The following is a 16,519-nucleotide window of genomic DNA, read 5'->3' on the forward strand; positions in this document are numbered from 1 at the left end:
AGCGAGTGTGAAGTGAGTCATTTATTTATATATATATATATATATATATATGTTATACATTATACATCGATTGATCAATAGATAATTAACTCAACTGAAACCGTATGGGGAGAACTGTATTACAGATTGTGACTGGAAGGGTGTACTAAATATTGATGAACTGTATTTGTAGATTTATGTTTGGCTTAGGTTTAGATGTAGATTTTTGTTTTCTATACATCACTTATGCTAATATTCAAATAATGACATTGAGCATGTTTTTTTTACGTATGGTAAATATGTGGGTTAAATGTTTTTGGTTTTGTTTTGTGTGTCGTAGGCCAGTGGCTCTCAAACTTGTTTCAAAGTTGCTCCCCCTTTTGAAATGCTACGTAACCGCACAAACTTTGTGGAAGTCGACGATTTGAAAATAGATGTATATAATATGGAATGTGGTCTATCCATTCTTATTTCATATAATATAATCATTTTAGAAAAGACTGAATGTTTTTTTTTTAGATCTCACGTGTACTCCTAGACACAGAGAAGCACTGCTAGTTTAACATCCAGCTGCAGTCTAATCTATGGACTCCTGTGACTCTGTGACCTTATAATTAGTAATAATAATAGCTTGTTCACTGCACACTTCACAAGAACTTGCAATGGCAACTTGTTTGCCCCCGGGGAATCATAACAGGTTAATAAACCAGACACGACCGTGAAAAGCTTTGCTGCCAGCAGGGGGAACCAGATGTTAAAGGATCTGTAGACTGCACAGACTGGTTTGAGGTCAGTATCTTTGTGGCCGCGCACGACTAAAAGATGAAACATGCACTTTTCTTCCAATGCAATGTTTTAATAATTAAGCCATAAAAAGTCATATAAATCTGATAGTAATCATAATTACATAAAGACAAGTTATAAGAAATTCTGAGATGTATTCAAAGATGAAAAATCGGAGCCTCTGTTTACAAAGGGGGGGGCGACAATGCGGTCGTCTGATTGGTGGCTCCAGCTGGGGAAGTGAGATCGTCAATGTCAGCGGATCCTGGATCAGCTGTTGGCTGTCGATCCCCCCTCAACCTCCACTGATAACATAGTCACCGCGAACACCGGGCAGAGAAGATTGAAGTCGGACGTCTTGCAGCTTCACTCCGTTTCCAGGTAGTTAAAGACGAGCTGGACGTTAGCCGTCCGTTAGCTTAGCAATAGCATGTGCGCAGATTGTCCCGTAGAGAAACACTTGGTTTGATAGTAGCAGCGGAGCTAACAGCAGCTAGCTGAGCTCACGGCACACAGATACGAACACAATGAAAACATCATCACCATCTACTCTATTTATTACATGTATACAATTTATCGGCACTAACGTGACTGGTTGTTATGACACCCGAGTACGAAGCTGTGTCTCGAGGCACTCGCGCGCGTGAAGCAGCGCGTTAAGGTCGCGCAAAGAACTTGTAATAGTCGCGATATGTGCGTCTGTTTTCTGAACTGGAAGGTGAGGATGTGAGTTGTTCCAGCGGCTGAATGTGACCGACTCTCTGCGTGTCGCTGTCCGCAGGCAGCATGAACTCCCTCCCGGGAAGAGCCGCGCTGTGTCTCAGACGCACGGCCGCGGGCGGGATGAGGGTCTTCGCCGGCTCACCCGGTCACCCCGTGCCGGCCGACAGGGCCTCTCTCCAGGCTGTGCGGGTCTGTCACTCCGGGAAGAGCCACAAGGGCAGCGTCAGTACCAAGAAGAGGGGCTACGACATCACCAGAAACCCGCACCTGAATAAGGTGAGCTCTCCGGTGTGCCCGGTGCATGTTGTCATCGTGTTATTTAGGGAACAAATACCTGCAAACGGGTTCCTTTAAGTCTACATGGCCACAGATGGGTGAATGCAAGTAGAGTGTTTGGTTGTATATGAACATATGAACATTGCAAAACAGCTGAATACATCTACATTTTTATAATGCATTTTTAAGTTACTGATTTTTTTTTTTTTATTAAAAAATAAATAATCGAATCTTTTGGTCTACAAGCAAATAATGGAAAATGCCTCGGTGACATCTTCATATGTCTTGTTTGGTCTGACCAACACTCTTACTAATGTATTCAGATGATTGTCATTAAAAGAATATCAGAACATATTTACTTTTGACTAGTGAATTGTTGGTATTTTAGCTTAAAGAATACTAATTGGGCCTCTTGTCCTCCCATTTTATTACAAATGCTCTAGCACACACATGATGTGTGACCTGTCATCACAACTTATTTATATCAGCATCTCTGAAGGCTTCATAGCTGCTACAATTCCTTCTATTCATAAGGTAGGTTTCTGAAGCTGATGTGGTTTTGTAGTACACCACATGTACGGAGTGTGACTGCCCCTAATGAGGACTGGACTGCCACATATCTAATGGAAATGTACTGTTGAAAACCACCTGAAGGAAAATAAAACTCAATTAATGCATTCTTGAACAAATATAACCCTCAACATTCTTGTGTCCGCTGTAGTATGAAATGTGTCCTAAAGCATAAAGTAATGAAAATGTGCAACATGTATGCATACAGAGAATACCATGGAAGTACCACGTGGTAGAGCACAGGAGTGCCGCATGGACGCCATAGCTGCTCTATAAGTGAAATAGTTGAGTGGTTAAACGGCCACATCTGGAGCTGTGACTGGTCTCCCTGTTGATTCCTCTAATGTCTCTGTCTGCTTTTTTCCGTTTGTCTTAAGTAAACGTAAAAATATGAATCACGCATATCACTTTTTAAAGTTAATCATTGCACTGCATACGCACATGACCATATCAATGCTTTTGCAGTCACACTGTGGAGTCACTAGGAGTTAGATTTTTTTTTTTTTACAGCTCTTTCCAAAGATGCTGCAGTTGCAGATCTCAAAAACAAACTTCCACCATGTGACTCATTTGTTTTACTGATTTTTTTTTGGTAAACTGTGAATACTTTTTTTTAGTTTTTGTCTGCCTTGCTCACTACAACCGGACAGATACAGACACTTGAGCTGAGTTCGTTGCTTTGGATTCGGGTTGAGAGGAGGTTACACTTCCTGACGCCCAGTCAGCACTTAATGTACGACTCACAGGTCAATTCAGCTTGAACAGTCAGCAAGTTAGGCCACCACGCTTTCATGAGGAAAAATAGACTTTTAATTAAAAAAAAGTAAATGTTAGTTCATGTCTAAGGTGTCCTTCAACATTTTCAATAATCAGATACGTGATTAATATTCCACATTTAGACTTAACTGTCCAGTTAGAAATCGAGTAACTGCTTACTCATTTTAAACAACCCTAAAATGACACCTTTTTTTTCACCGTCACAGTTCTGGTTTAATTCAAATTGACACCAAGTAGCTCCACTGGATTCATCAGCTGCATTTATTGATTTCTGACCTTATTCCCTTTCCTCTTTCTTTCTGAAAACCTGCCAAACCGATTGTCGTGACCTCTCAAATGTCAAGTTAAATCAGATCATAACCATCTAAATGCAACACGTGGGATTATATTGGATGCTATTAAATTGTAACCTCATTGTAATTCGTGATAAGATTTTGGATTGGAGCCATTACTAAGGCTAAGCAGTTTCCCACCCACGTGTAGTCTTTAGTGGTTTAATAGCTACTGGTTAGGGGTGTCCCCTTAATGGGTTTACTTAACCTTCTTGCTCTAATGGGTTTACCTTATCTCTGTTAATCTGTGACTTTCTCTTTGACCGTGTTCTCAGTCACACACACTTGTTAAACGTATTTACATGTGAAAAGAATTTCCATTCACATTTGTGACGTTTAGACTAGTTTAAAAGTTTGCTGTGCAGAGCTTTTTTGATGTTAATCTGGTTTGGTGAGTCAGAGTATCTCCTTTTTTATTATTAACACCTGGCAGGCAGATATATTGCTGTAGTGTTGTTCAGCTGCATCTTTGAAATACTCCTTGATGGAAAGCATGCCGCTTGTGGAACAACTGTAGCTGTGATGATTGTAAGATGAAGGGAACTATTAGCGACTCGATATCTAATCCACTCCAATATGAATAATTTACCGGGACACCGGTTATGTTCAGAAAAACACCACCCGACCTTAGGAGGCCGGTTGGCTTCCCCATGTAGGTCAGTGTTTCCTCTGCTCTGCAAGAATGGAGAGGAAACGGGAGAGAGTGATACAACGGGGACGAGGAAAGAGAAGTGAATCTGACAGGGGAGTGAGCTCAGGCTCTCCCACTATTGGACAGAATAAATAGATTAAACCTCACGCTCTGCTCCAATCACTCTTGAAAGAATGCCAACGTCGAGCGGAGGAGCGTAACCAGAAGGCAGAGGGGGTGCGAGGCTGCTTACCAGAATAAAAGATCTCGTTTACCGCTTTAAGTGAACAAAAGAGTGGTCTGACTTTTTAAATGTTGCTTTATTCCCAGTGTTTCCATAACCCCCCCCCCCCCAAAAAAAAAAAATGGGCCGCTGAAGTAATTTGGAGAAAACATTAAAAAGACCACTGTATATGGGCGCGTGCATGAGTCACAACCAACCACATTCTGGGATGACTAACGCATGAGTCACTGTGGTCTGGGTTGTTTGATTCCATATTTAGTTAGTGGGCCTCTCCCTGTGCGAGCTCTTTCTGTGGGCCACAGTGTTGTATAATTTTTTTCCTTTTCCACATGGCAGGGAATGGCGTTCACCTTGGAGGAGCGCTTGCAGCTGGGCATCCACGGCCTGCTGCCCCCCTGCTTCCTGTCCCAGGACGTGCAAGTGCTGCGTGTCATGAAGAGCTACGAAACGCGCTCCAACCCTTTGGACAAGTGAGGGAACCGACTCTTGACTTGTCACAATCAATAATGCCGAGGTGCTGTTCAAGAAGACAGCTGCAGATGTTGAAGGAGCTCCACCAATCGGGGGGGGGGGGGGCGGCGGCTGTCTCACGTGTTGGGTCAAAATTTCTTTAGCTGGTAACATCAGTTTCCCAGCGCACCATCTGCTGTGGTCGTATGATTATGAGTTTATTTATTGTCACATGAAAGACAATCAGTGGCCTTGTAGTTAAGACGCATATCAGATAACTGCAGCATCTCTGGTTTGATTCTGTCCTGAGACATGTTTATTTCATTTTTATTTGATAAGGGACATTAATAATAAATAAAAAGAATTCTGTAAATGTGCCAGAGGCTATTTTTCATCTGTAGTCCCGAGAGGCAGATGTCACAAAACAAACCTAAAAACAGAGATGAGATTACATACACAAGGTTTATACAATATGTACGCTTTTCAATGGGTGCACAAACAATTAATAGTGAGAGTATTAATGTTATTATTATTATTATTATTATGTGTTGCTTGTCATGCCTCTATCTCACTAGAGTTCATGCAGACATGTTTTTGGCACGGTTCAAATTGACACAAATCAGAGAAAAGGTTGCAGCAACACCAACACGTCGATGTTTGCCCTCCGCCTCAGGTACATCCTGCTAATGACGCTGCAGGACAGGAACGAGAAGTTGTTCTACCGTGTGCTGACCTCTGACATCGAGGAGTTCATGCCCATCGTGTACACGCCCACCGTGGGCCTGGCCTGCCAACAGTACGGCCACGCCTTCAGGAGACCACGGTGAGAATAATCTACTCTGTCGATGCACAGCTTCTGGATTTAGTTTAGGTCTTTTTTTTTCTTCTTTTTTCATCCTTGCATTTGGTTTAACGTTCTCTATGAAGGACCATTTTTCAATGTTTTGAAACGACCAATCATTTCTGCCCAACATCTGTCAGTCACAGTTTGGCTGAGACGTGAAACTGGTTTGAGTAACTCCACCCATCACATAGAACACGTCGTTTTGGTTTAATCTGAATTTAATTGTTAAAGAAGAGATCGAATCATTATTTGTTTAATAACATTAGCGTGTCAGTTTTCACTTCTGTGTCTCAGTTGTACACTAAAAACTAATTCAAACCAGCAGAGTGGGTAAATTGAGGTCAGTTGTACGGGGAACAAAATAATAAAAGCAGTGATGCATCGATTGGATAAATGAGCTTTGAGTTTACAAATTACAGTAATTTACCAAAATCAATGTCTGTCGCTCTGGTCTTGGATCATTTCCAATTAGCACAAAATAAGATATTAAAAAGTCCATCAAATTATTATACTAGACTTTTAGATTAGTTTATATTCTTTTAACTTCTGTATATTAAGGCTTCAAATAAACATAGTGATGGTTGACTTTCATGTCAGCGTGCAGGAAGCGGATCTTAAAATCAATACTGCTGCCCTTTAATTGAAACCTACTGGTTCACAGAGGACTGTTCATCACCATCCACGATAAAGGCCACATCGCCACCATGCTCAACTCCTGGCCTGAGGAAGACATCAAGGTACACACACACACACACACACACACAGCAGCTTATGCCTGGGAAACTAACACTGTACGATACATATATTACTGATGTGTGTTCTCCTGCAGGCCATTGTGGTGACGGACGGGGAGCGTATCCTCGGCCTGGGGGACCTGGGAACCAACGGCATGGGCATTCCTGTGGGGAAGCTGGCGCTCTACACGGCCTGCGGGGGGCGTTCGACCACAGCAGTGTCTCCCTGTGCTGCTGGACGTCGGCACTGACAACCAGGTGAGTTTTGATCACAGGGCTGCAGGGCGGCTGTAGTGAGGTTTGATCAGCAGCCGCCGCACGTCCTATCTGCCTCTTATCAGCTGTTGGTTGATAGGGCATATCAGAGGAGTCCTAAAACGAAAAGGAAATGTCAAGTTGTCTCTCATCAGTTGATTGATTGACGGATATCTTTGGTCCAGGAGCTTCTCGACGATCCCCTGTACATCGGACTGAAGCACAAGAGGATCCGAGGAAAGGAGTACGACGATCTGGTGGACGAGTTCATGCAGGCGGTGACGGACAAGTGAGTAGAAACGCAAAGGACGAAAGAACGTGCGAGCAGCTCCTGACGTCTGACTCTTATCACGCTGTCGCCCTGCAGGTACGGGATGAGCTGTTTGATTCAGTTCGAGGACTTCGCCAACAGAAACGCCTTTCGCATCCTCAACAAATACAGGAGTCGATTCTGCACCTTCAACGACGACATCCAGGGTACTTAAACACTCATAACTGCAGCTTTGTACACACAACATTTATGTGTTTTTTGTGTTGAAACTGGAAAAAAATAGACACCTTTTTTTTTTTTTTTTACCATTTAACCATTCCAAGAAAAACATCCCCTCACTTCTAGCCAGAGTCGTAAACGTCTCTCACTAAGACACAGATGAGCCTTGAAATAACGCCATCAGCAGCGTTTACATGTGTCTAATCATGAATACTGACACAGTTCATTTTGTAATGACATTTTTTTAAAGGAGCATGAATCTTTAGAAAAAGATATCAAGATGTCAGTTCACCGGAGAGATTTACTTTATAAAAGCCTGCTTAGGTAAAAGCTCTGAAAAGGGGAGCGTATTTTCATGAAGATGCACAGATGCACACTTTCCTCAGATAATTTGTGTGATTGGTGCAGGGGGGAAAGGAAGTGTCCATTTAAAGGAGCCGCTTGCTCCCCCTGCTGGAGTCCTCTGGTAACTACTCCCATTCTTACGACTGCTGGTGTGACGATGACATTACACGCAAAAGAAAACACACAAACACTACGCTTTACAAATGATAAAATGCCGAAATATCAGAATGTAAGGCAAACTCAACAAATGATGAAAATATGTTTTTACATTTCTAAATTACAACATTTTATGTTCTTAAATTACCTGTATGGTCATGATGGCACTATATGCACATGTCAATCCGTCTGTGTCCTATTTTCATATGAGATCTAAATCAAGTGGTTCACAATCTGGGGGTGGAGAGCCTCAAAACATTGCTGTTCACAAAATTATATTATTGTTTCAGACTTTTACACTGGTCACACCTGGTAGAAATATGCAACCAGTGAACAAGCGAATATCTCAAACAACGTGAAAACCCACTCCTCTAAATTACAGTTTTATTTTTTCCTCTTCAGGCACGGCCCTCAGTAGCTGTCGCCGGGATCTTAGCTGCTCTGAAGATCACCAGAAACACACTCTTAGACCACACCGTTGTTTTCCAGGGGGCGGGGGAGGTGAGAAGAAATGATACTCAAGTCGGCTGATTTAAAACTAGCCGAGGTCGAATTATCCTCTTTTTTTTTACCTTATTCGTGTTTTCTTTCCCAGGCTGCTCTCGGTATCGCTCACACTGCTCATGATGGCCATGGCCAAAGAGGGAGTAAGTAGGGAAGAAGCTGCCAAGAGGATCTGGGACTGGTGGACTCAAAAGGTCTCATTGTAAAGGTAAAGTGTGCATCCGTCACTTGCTCTGCTTTCCCAGATGTCAACTGTGTGTAAATCACTATAAATGCAACAACAAAAAAAAACACAATTTACTCATATTTAGGGACGAGGCAATCTCAACCACGAGAAGCTCGAGTTCGCTCACGACACTCCGCACATACAGACCCTGGAGGAAGTGGTGCACACCGTCAAACCCACTGCGACGTCGGTGAGTCGACCTGGAAGGTCCCATTTGTTTTTGTTGTTTTTTAATGGTGTTAAAATAAAAACCTCTTTTATAACTCATTGTTTGTTTCATCCATTTATGGTTAACAGTTGTGGAAAAACTGAAAACCTATAAAAGGTGAATTTCTGTCCCTCCAGCTCAATAACACAAATCAACTAACTCTTTCAAAGACTTTTGGGTCTAAAGTCAAATACTGCATGTGTAATGAACTGGAAGATATCCTCCGCCTTTTTAACCACTGTGATAACATGACAACAATGTTTTCAACAGTTAACATCTTCTGTGTTTTTAAGATAAAGAAGAAATCACAGACAATTATTATAAGTAGAAACCGATTCATAGTTAAAAAAACTACAATTTGGAGATATTAATATATATATATTTATATATATATATATATATATATAATTTTTGCTTGACAGTAATTGACCCATGTGGTCTGAAATCGACCTTTTTTATTCACATTGTTTCTTTGTGTTGTTTAAGTCGTGTTTTGTTGATGGAGTGTCCCCGTGTTGTGTTTCCTGAACATGAAGGAGTGGCCGCATATCGCTGGAGCTTTTACCGAGAATATCATCAAAGACATGGCGGCCTTCAACGAGAGGCCGATCATCTTCGCCCTGAGTAATCCACCAGCAAGGCGGAGTGCACCGCGGAGCAGTGCTACCAGCTCACAGAGGTAACCATCCTTTTATTGCTACATTTCTCTATTTATTTATTTATTTGTAAGCCACATTGCATGACCGCGCCTCTGCAGTCCCAGAAATGTTTTCTCCACGGCTCGGCAGTGTAAAACAAATCCGCCCGTTATCTTTATCTCAAACGAACAAGAAACATATCTTTCTGTTGTCCTCCCCTCCTCCTCTCCTCCCCCTTCAGGGCCGGGGCATCTTCGCCAGCGGGAGTCCGTTCGACCCCGTGACCCTGGCCGATGGACGCACCTTCTACCCCGGCCAGGAAACAACGCCTACGTCTTCCCCGGAGTTGCTTTGGGCGTCATTGCCTGCGGAGTGCGCCACATATCCGACGACATCTTCCTCACCACAGCAGAGGTATTGTCTTCACACTTCTGGCCATTATGGCCCTTTTTTTTTTTTTTTCTTCTGCACTTCACCTTTTTATTGTTTCAGGCGATAGCGAACATGGTGACAGAGGGAGCACCTGGCAGAGGGGAGACTCTATCCTCCTCTCAACACCATAAGAGAAGTGTCCCTTCAAGATCGGCAGTGAAGGTAAGTGATCGGCCCTCATTCCTTACAAGGGAATATAATATGTAACTTCAGTTTCAAAATGTCATGAGGGAAGTGGGGGGGGAATAAATATTGTGGCAGAATAGTTTGCATATCTGGATCAACTGAATCTGTCTCCTGAAGTGTTTACGTACAATAAAAGTACTGAAAATGTTATTAATGCTGATTTTCTTAAAGATTACGTCTCAGGCTAGATTTGGTTCCACTGAAGGTGTTTGTGTTGTGGGTAACTACTGTGATTGGGAAGTGTTGAGATGTGAGGATATTGTTTTTAAAACTTTCTCGGGAATGGATATTTATTCCTTTTTAATTTAATGTAGATATATGCGTCTGCTGAAGCTGATTTTATATTTTAAGAAATTCCATTTATTGTATTTGGCAACAAAGTCTTTTAGGAAAACGAAAACTCTAATAGTCATTAACTCAGTTAATCTTCATCAGGACTGTGTTGATGTGATCTGATCTGAGTTTACAGTAAATTTTAATTCAGTTAAATCCCGATCGGTGCACTGTACGTGACGTCACTTTAACCATGAAAATAACAGGAAAACTGAATATTTCCTGCTAAATAACCAAATAAAGTTTGATCTTTAGCAGATAATCTTTTGTTCCTGATTGATCCCATAACTTGTAGTAAGAATCTACATAAATAAAATAACAATCCATTCTCTTTACCCCCGTTTCCTTCTCTGGCAGCTTGTCGACTATGCATACAAACACAACATGCGTCGCTGTACCCCGAGCCCAAAGACAAGGAGGCGTTTGTGCTTTCGCACATCTACAGTCCGGATTACGACTCCTTCGCTCTGGACACGTACAGCTGGCCACAGGACGCCATGAACGTCCAGGACGTGTGATGACGTCAATGTGCTGACGAGGCGTCGCGTACAATTTCTGCATTGCTTTCTCTTTTGTTTTCTGCCTTTTTTTTTTTCTTTTATACATTTTCAGTAAGTCTACAGTAAGGTTGTATTTCCCTCTTTCGGAACTGTAGTTTTAGTTTTCAGTTCTCTGTCTTGATTTAAAGTCTCGACTGAGTAAAATGTTTTATATAGCCACACCTATAAACAGCATATGAATATCTTAAGCGTGAGCCTCTATAACTTGCAACTTAAACTCCATCCATCAGATTATCCTGCTAAGAGGTGTCGTCGTCGTGTTTAAGCGCTCGCAGTGAGTGATGAATCGGAGCCGGTAGCTTAAATAAGAACGCAGTGGTTAACATTAACGCACAAGGCTTCCTCTTGTCTGGGCACAAATCAACAGGGGACTCATTATGAAGCTTTTAAAAACATGACACAATTGAACTGAAGCTCTCAGTGCCTCTTCCTGTGTTGACTCGGGATCACACGGCTCCATGTTATGAGATGAAAACCTCTCTTTGTTCGGTGGCTTTCAAAGAAGCGTGATTCGGCTCATATCCCCGGAGCTGCTGCTTCATATTTTACACTCCTATGTATCTGGCCACATGTTTCAGCCTGCACACAAGATGTACTAACACTCCGATCTGTTTCTCCCTCTGAGAACTGGTTATTCTTAACGGGAGGCACTTCTTTTTTCTTAACTGTGTTTAGAGGAGGCATTGTTGGGGATTGAGTGTCGCCATCAGGATGGTTTTCTTTTTGTATACAATGGTGTCTTTTGTTTTGTACAGAGCACTCTTCTTGTCGTGGTGTTTTTGCCAAAGTTACTGATGAATTGTATCGTATATATATTTTACTTCTAGAGGACGTGATACTCTGCAAGTTTTAGTATTGGCAGATATGCTTGAAGTTTTTAAAGGGAACATGAAGCTTTTTAAATAAAATTGTCTACAAGATGCGAGTGATTTATTGCGTTTTGTGTGTACAATTTATTGTGATTTCTTTACCAGCAGAGTCGTGTTGCTATACATGTTCTAAACGGAGCATCTCTGAAAAGGGATCTTAATCTTAACTAGATCATTCCCTGATGAATGCAAATTAAAATTAATTAAACTGGACATTCATGAGCAACCGGAGCAACTGAGACTAATGAGTGACTCCTAATGCTGTCATTCTAACAGGTTTGTTTATTGTACTGTGCGGCAGGCTTTAATATCAGGAAACAACATGATAATAAGATATGCATCACCATCTAATGATCTTCATTAATCCTCACAATTATCATACCCCCATATAGTGATAGAATTATTATACATAGTCGATATGTCGTCCATCTCAAACACCCTTTCACTAGCTAGTTGGGAATAATCAAATCACTAAATTCCTTCATGAACGGCGCGTACGGACAGAAAATCACAAATATTGGCAAAACATGACAGCAACTCTGCTCTTATGAGTTCATGACAAAGTCTCCGAAGAGTCTGCCTCTGATCGTCAGGGCCAAACGGGGTCAGATAGGAAATAGGCACATTATTCTCAGACCTGGTGACTCCCGGCCTTACTGTCTCCCCGTGATGAGCATGTGACACTTGGATCTTGTTATTGTGTCCGTATAAAACATCCAGAACAATAATTGAACATTTGAAATAGAAAGTTAGCTATTTGTCATCAAAAGAGTCGCAAATGTATGCAAAAGGCCGAGCCTTGAATCAACAGCACGTGAAAGCGATTTGCATTTACCGAAGCTGCTTGAGCGTTGACGAGGCTGAAAAGGCTGAAAAACGGCTTCAGCTGGAGAAGTCACCAGGAAAAAAGTCAAGCATGAGGATATAAAACGGTAAAAAGATGATCCTCAATAAGTTTAAATATGGTTGACAAAGAGTTGCAGGTTGTCTTTTAATAACACTTTGGATGAAAGTGCTATAAATGCAGCCATTTTTACGATCCTGTAATAATGAGTTAAAGTAATGTGTACTGTAAATAACATTTAAAACTATAAACCATTTGGTTACATATATAGAGAATATTTAACAACAATGTAGTTCATGTATGTAGAACAGATAGTCAGAGCATGAGAACACATTTATAACAAGCCTGAGGAAAGTCTTCGAGTCTTCAGCTTTGGGCCAAACTCAAACACACATGTATAAAGTTCCAACTCCAACCCTTTGAAAAGAATACAGACTCTAAATATGGACGGCGTATAAGAAAAACACTTTGGTAACGAAAGCATGGGCCGTAACAATCGCTCTGCCAAAGTTTTCTTTGGCGTTTTCAGAATAGATTTGGTGTTTCGTGGGATTCAAAATGAAAATATAACCGGCGAGTAAACGGAGATCAGTACTAGAAGTCAGGCCGGGTCTCAGTGAAGACACTTTTATCTAGACAATGAGTTCACACAGTTAACTCCTCACTTTTCCTTTCCACTATTGTCCCTCTTCTTCTTATATCAGCTAGCTGTTCTCCTTCTCCGGGCAAACATAAGACAGAAGCATGTCGATCATGTTCTTGACGATGACCTCTGGGTGGATGGAGAGCGTGAGGAAGCTGGTGAGCCAAACTCATTTGCCAGGCGTCCACCAGCAGCACGTCGAGCCCCTTGAACATGGACCTGAGCACCTCGTCGAGCTGCAGGGAGTAACCAGTCGCTGTTGAACAGGCTCACCTCTTGGTCCAGGGCCTGGAGGTTGCCCGAGCGGATCACAATGATGGTCCCTGGCGCTCGGTCCAGAAGTCTCACCAGCGACCGCCTGATGTGACGGAGCCGCCGGATGTACACCTCCACGGGAAAGGTGCTGAAATGGGCCCAGATGCTGAGGACCACGACGGTGTTGGGACCCCCGGAGAGGCCGTCCAGCTCGTTGGAGACGTACCGCAAACTCGCTGGACAGGACGGTGGAGAAGCGGATGGGCGGGCCATGGCAGCGGTACTTCAAGAGGATATTATGGGTGCTGTCCACCGCCATGAAAGGCCCAACGTTTTTAGGACTGTGCAGGTTGAACTCCTTTAATTCTGAGGGGAAGAAGGAATACATTGAAGTTGCAATGAGAAATACACACAAGTGGTCCGAAAACTAAAAGATAAAAGACAAAAAAAAAGAAACATCGCTCACCTGGAGCTAAGCAATGAGGTACTCAAACCACTGCCTGGCGGTGGAGTCATCCGTACATGTTGATCACCTGTGTTCTTCAAACAATAAGTGACGGCAGAGGGATTCATTGAACTGGCGCATTGTGACGCCACTTAACGGCCTCCACGAGTCCTCGTAGGAAATATCCAGACGGCACTAGCTTACTAGGTTCTGGGTTTACACTGCTGTTTTCTACCTCTACCTCTGACACAAAGCAAGAAATGTTGCAGACAAAAATCAAATTAATGGAATGAATCAAGCATGCGGCAAGATGCATCAACTACAAACGTTACTCTGCGGGGTGTAGCATACCTTTCCTGGGAGGCAGCACATTGATTTGTCGGGTCCTGAAGCGTGAATGTGAACTTTAATGTTCACCACCGCTGAGACAAAAAGGGGACAAAAAGAAGTTTTGAGGTCTGGTGACATCTATTTTATGTCATATAACAACCTAGAATAGGACAAACCTCTGAAAGAGCAATGCTTCTTTGTTGGTGATGAGGTGCTTCAGATAGCCTCCTTTGGCGTGGTTGATTCGGGTGTCACAGCTGAGCATCTTGGGCTTGTAGCAGTACCAGGGCTCCCCTGTGTAAGGTCCGTGTAGTTGCACAGAGGCTGTTGGTCCGAGGGCAGGCACATGTTGCACACGGTCGTTTCAAGACAGGAAGCCCAGGCGGAAAAGACTCTTGAAAAACACTCGATCTGGTCGTTCCTCCCTCAAGCGTCGCAGAACCGCGACGGCCTCGCTGGAGTGCACCAGCGTTGATCTCGACCTGCGCCGACCCCTCCCAGAGGAGAGGGAACATGGCGGAATAAAAGCCATTCCTGTGGTCCAGCACTTTACCCGCTACGCCCGCTCCGAAGCTCCGGGGAGTGCAGTCTTGGCCAAAATGAAATCCCCACCGTAGTGCTTGGGACGACCCTGGAAGTCATGCATCTGGACGAGGGCCTCCAGCTCGTCGCCCAAATGCCACTCCCGTCGTCCTTAATGGGAGGACGGCGAACAGGCCTGTGCACCGGGTCACTCGTCCTTGCGCAGGACGGTTGGTTTCGAGCCAGGCGGAGGCACGGGCCAGGCGATGGAGTCCAACAGGTAGCGCTCTTCCAGTTCATCTTCGGGAAAAGGTTTCTGGCCCAGATGGGCACAGAAGGTGCTGTTGTGATGGAAGGTGGGGAGGTTCACGGCGATGAGGAGGACTGGATCCTGCTCTGGAGCTGGTAGAGGGCTGAAATGGTGGTGGCAGTTCCAGTTCTGAAGACAAAGAGAGGAGAGTTAAGAGCTGCTGCAGGAGATGGGACCATCGTAAGCATAATTAGCCTATCAATTGAGGTATGGGCGAAATGGATGTTGTGACCTTGACCTTTGACCACCGAATTCGGCACATCCCTTTAAAAGTAATTGAGGAAGCCCTGTGCGTCGACCCACTTCTCACCTCCACAGTGTGGATGCTGTGTAGCAGGAAAATGAGGCCAGACAGAGCTAGGAAGAGGAAGACGAGGGCATATTTGGACAGATATCGGCACATGGTGACCTCCTTCTGTCTTCCGCATAGAGTGAAACCAGGCCCCGTTTCACTCTATGTTGTCACACCGACCGCGATGGCATCCTGTCGTCGTCAGCGACTGATGCTGGTGGACGAACTCTGTCAACGAGAAGGACGAAGAAAAACAGGAAACTAGTACTTCTTCTATTCACAGCAATAAAGAAACGCATGAAAAACACATCGTCCATACACCTCCGTGTCGTCTGCCTCGTCGAGGCTTTATTCTGCCGATGAAGGAAAAAGTATCACGATAAACGTGAATATTTGTATTATGCTCCAATTTTCACTGTGTAATATTGCACATCCCCTGTCAGCCCGAAAGCTCAGGGAGAGAGAACTCATTACACAATTAAGGAAACAAATGTTGTTGTTTTGTGAAGTCACAAGATGAAATGTCTCTGACTACAGACTGTTGACTCAGTCTTTGGTCAATTATTTGGTCTTTGTTGACAGAAATAAAGCCTCTGTTGATGTATTCCATCTGCAAATATTCACATTTGAACGTGCCCCCAACCAGTGGGATTTAGGACATTTCTGTATAAATAACGGTGTCAACTTCTGTCGTTCGACTTTTTTCGATTAATCGACTAACGTTAAGCGTCGCTGTTCAAATCCTGTTTATCCAAAGAAGGCTCGTCCAACCCCCAAAAGGTTATTGTGCACGTTTACATTCTATAAGTTCAAGACAGGCAGATGGAAATAAAGCCGGGCGTGGAGGGGACGGGCCCCTCTCATCTCTAGGTGGATCTTCCATCTTGAGACGATTGTTGCGGTCAGCTGCTCCGTCGTGTGAACGGGCGGCAACAACAAAGAGACGGCAGCGATAACAAAAGGCCTATTTTTATTTTTATTATTATTTGTATTTATTTATATTTTTTTTACATGCGTGCACATTCCGACACGTATTTAACAGCCACGTCGTCGCGAACGCTTTATCTAGTGCTCCGCCACTCACCTATTACGTCGACAGACGGGCATGATGTCGGAGCGCGAGGCGGCCGGAGGATGGCGATGAGGCCCGCCCGGAGGACGGGCGTCAGCCGCGGCTTGGGGGAGCGCTTCAGTGCGGGTGAAACGGCGTCCTGGTAACTACGAGCCATTAGTCATGACAGGATTGTAAACAGCATGGAGGGGGATTGGGGGATTGGGGGGTTACGGGCCCTGCTGCGTCTCTGGTGGTGAGGCGGGTTGAAACTTAACTTAT

The 16,519-nt window shown here is 43.6% G+C and overlaps 2 protein-coding genes across 2 annotated transcripts; one reads left to right on the top strand and one right to left on the bottom strand.

Moving 5' to 3' along the window:
* The first annotated feature begins 1,002 nt into the window (after window positions 1-1,002).
* me3 (malic enzyme 3, NADP(+)-dependent, mitochondrial) lies at window positions 1,003-11,598 on the top strand. Its single transcript, XM_034561604.1, is given in 23 exon segments — window positions 1,003-1,143; window positions 1,544-1,761; window positions 4,652-4,785; window positions 5,439-5,588; window positions 6,271-6,346; window positions 6,439-6,540; window positions 6,542-6,601; window positions 6,784-6,887; window positions 6,966-7,081; window positions 7,999-8,090; window positions 8,185-8,205; window positions 8,207-8,269; window positions 8,272-8,301; window positions 8,405-8,509; window positions 9,064-9,157; window positions 9,160-9,206; window positions 9,407-9,479; window positions 9,482-9,579; window positions 9,658-9,681; window positions 9,683-9,742; window positions 9,745-9,759; window positions 10,474-10,498; window positions 10,501-11,598. Coding segments are annotated over 22 exon segments (1,836 nt in total). The 5' UTR covers window positions 1,003-1,143; window positions 1,544-1,548; the 3' UTR covers window positions 10,635-11,598.
* A 217-nt stretch (window positions 11,599-11,815) lies between these two features.
* nxpe3 (neurexophilin and PC-esterase domain family, member 3) lies at window positions 11,816-16,475 on the bottom strand. Its single transcript, XM_034561605.1, is given in 22 exon segments — window positions 11,816-13,165; window positions 13,167-13,280; window positions 13,282-13,518; window positions 13,520-13,656; window positions 13,756-13,801; window positions 13,803-13,823; window positions 13,825-13,851; window positions 13,853-13,909; window positions 13,911-13,975; window positions 14,084-14,110; window positions 14,113-14,149; window positions 14,151-14,154; window positions 14,239-14,365; window positions 14,368-14,428; window positions 14,430-14,534; window positions 14,536-14,631; window positions 14,633-14,653; window positions 14,655-14,962; window positions 14,965-15,007; window positions 15,009-15,023; window positions 15,205-15,414; window positions 16,271-16,475. Coding segments are annotated over 21 exon segments (1,722 nt in total). The 5' UTR covers window positions 15,298-15,414; window positions 16,271-16,475; the 3' UTR covers window positions 11,816-13,084.
* Window positions 16,476-16,519: the final 44 nt, after the last annotated feature.

The sequence above is a fragment of the Cyclopterus lumpus genome, chromosome 21 (assembly GCF_009769545.1).
Source record: "Cyclopterus lumpus isolate fCycLum1 chromosome 21, fCycLum1.pri, whole genome shotgun sequence".
Taxonomy (NCBI): domain Eukaryota; kingdom Metazoa; phylum Chordata; class Actinopteri; order Perciformes; family Cyclopteridae; genus Cyclopterus; species Cyclopterus lumpus.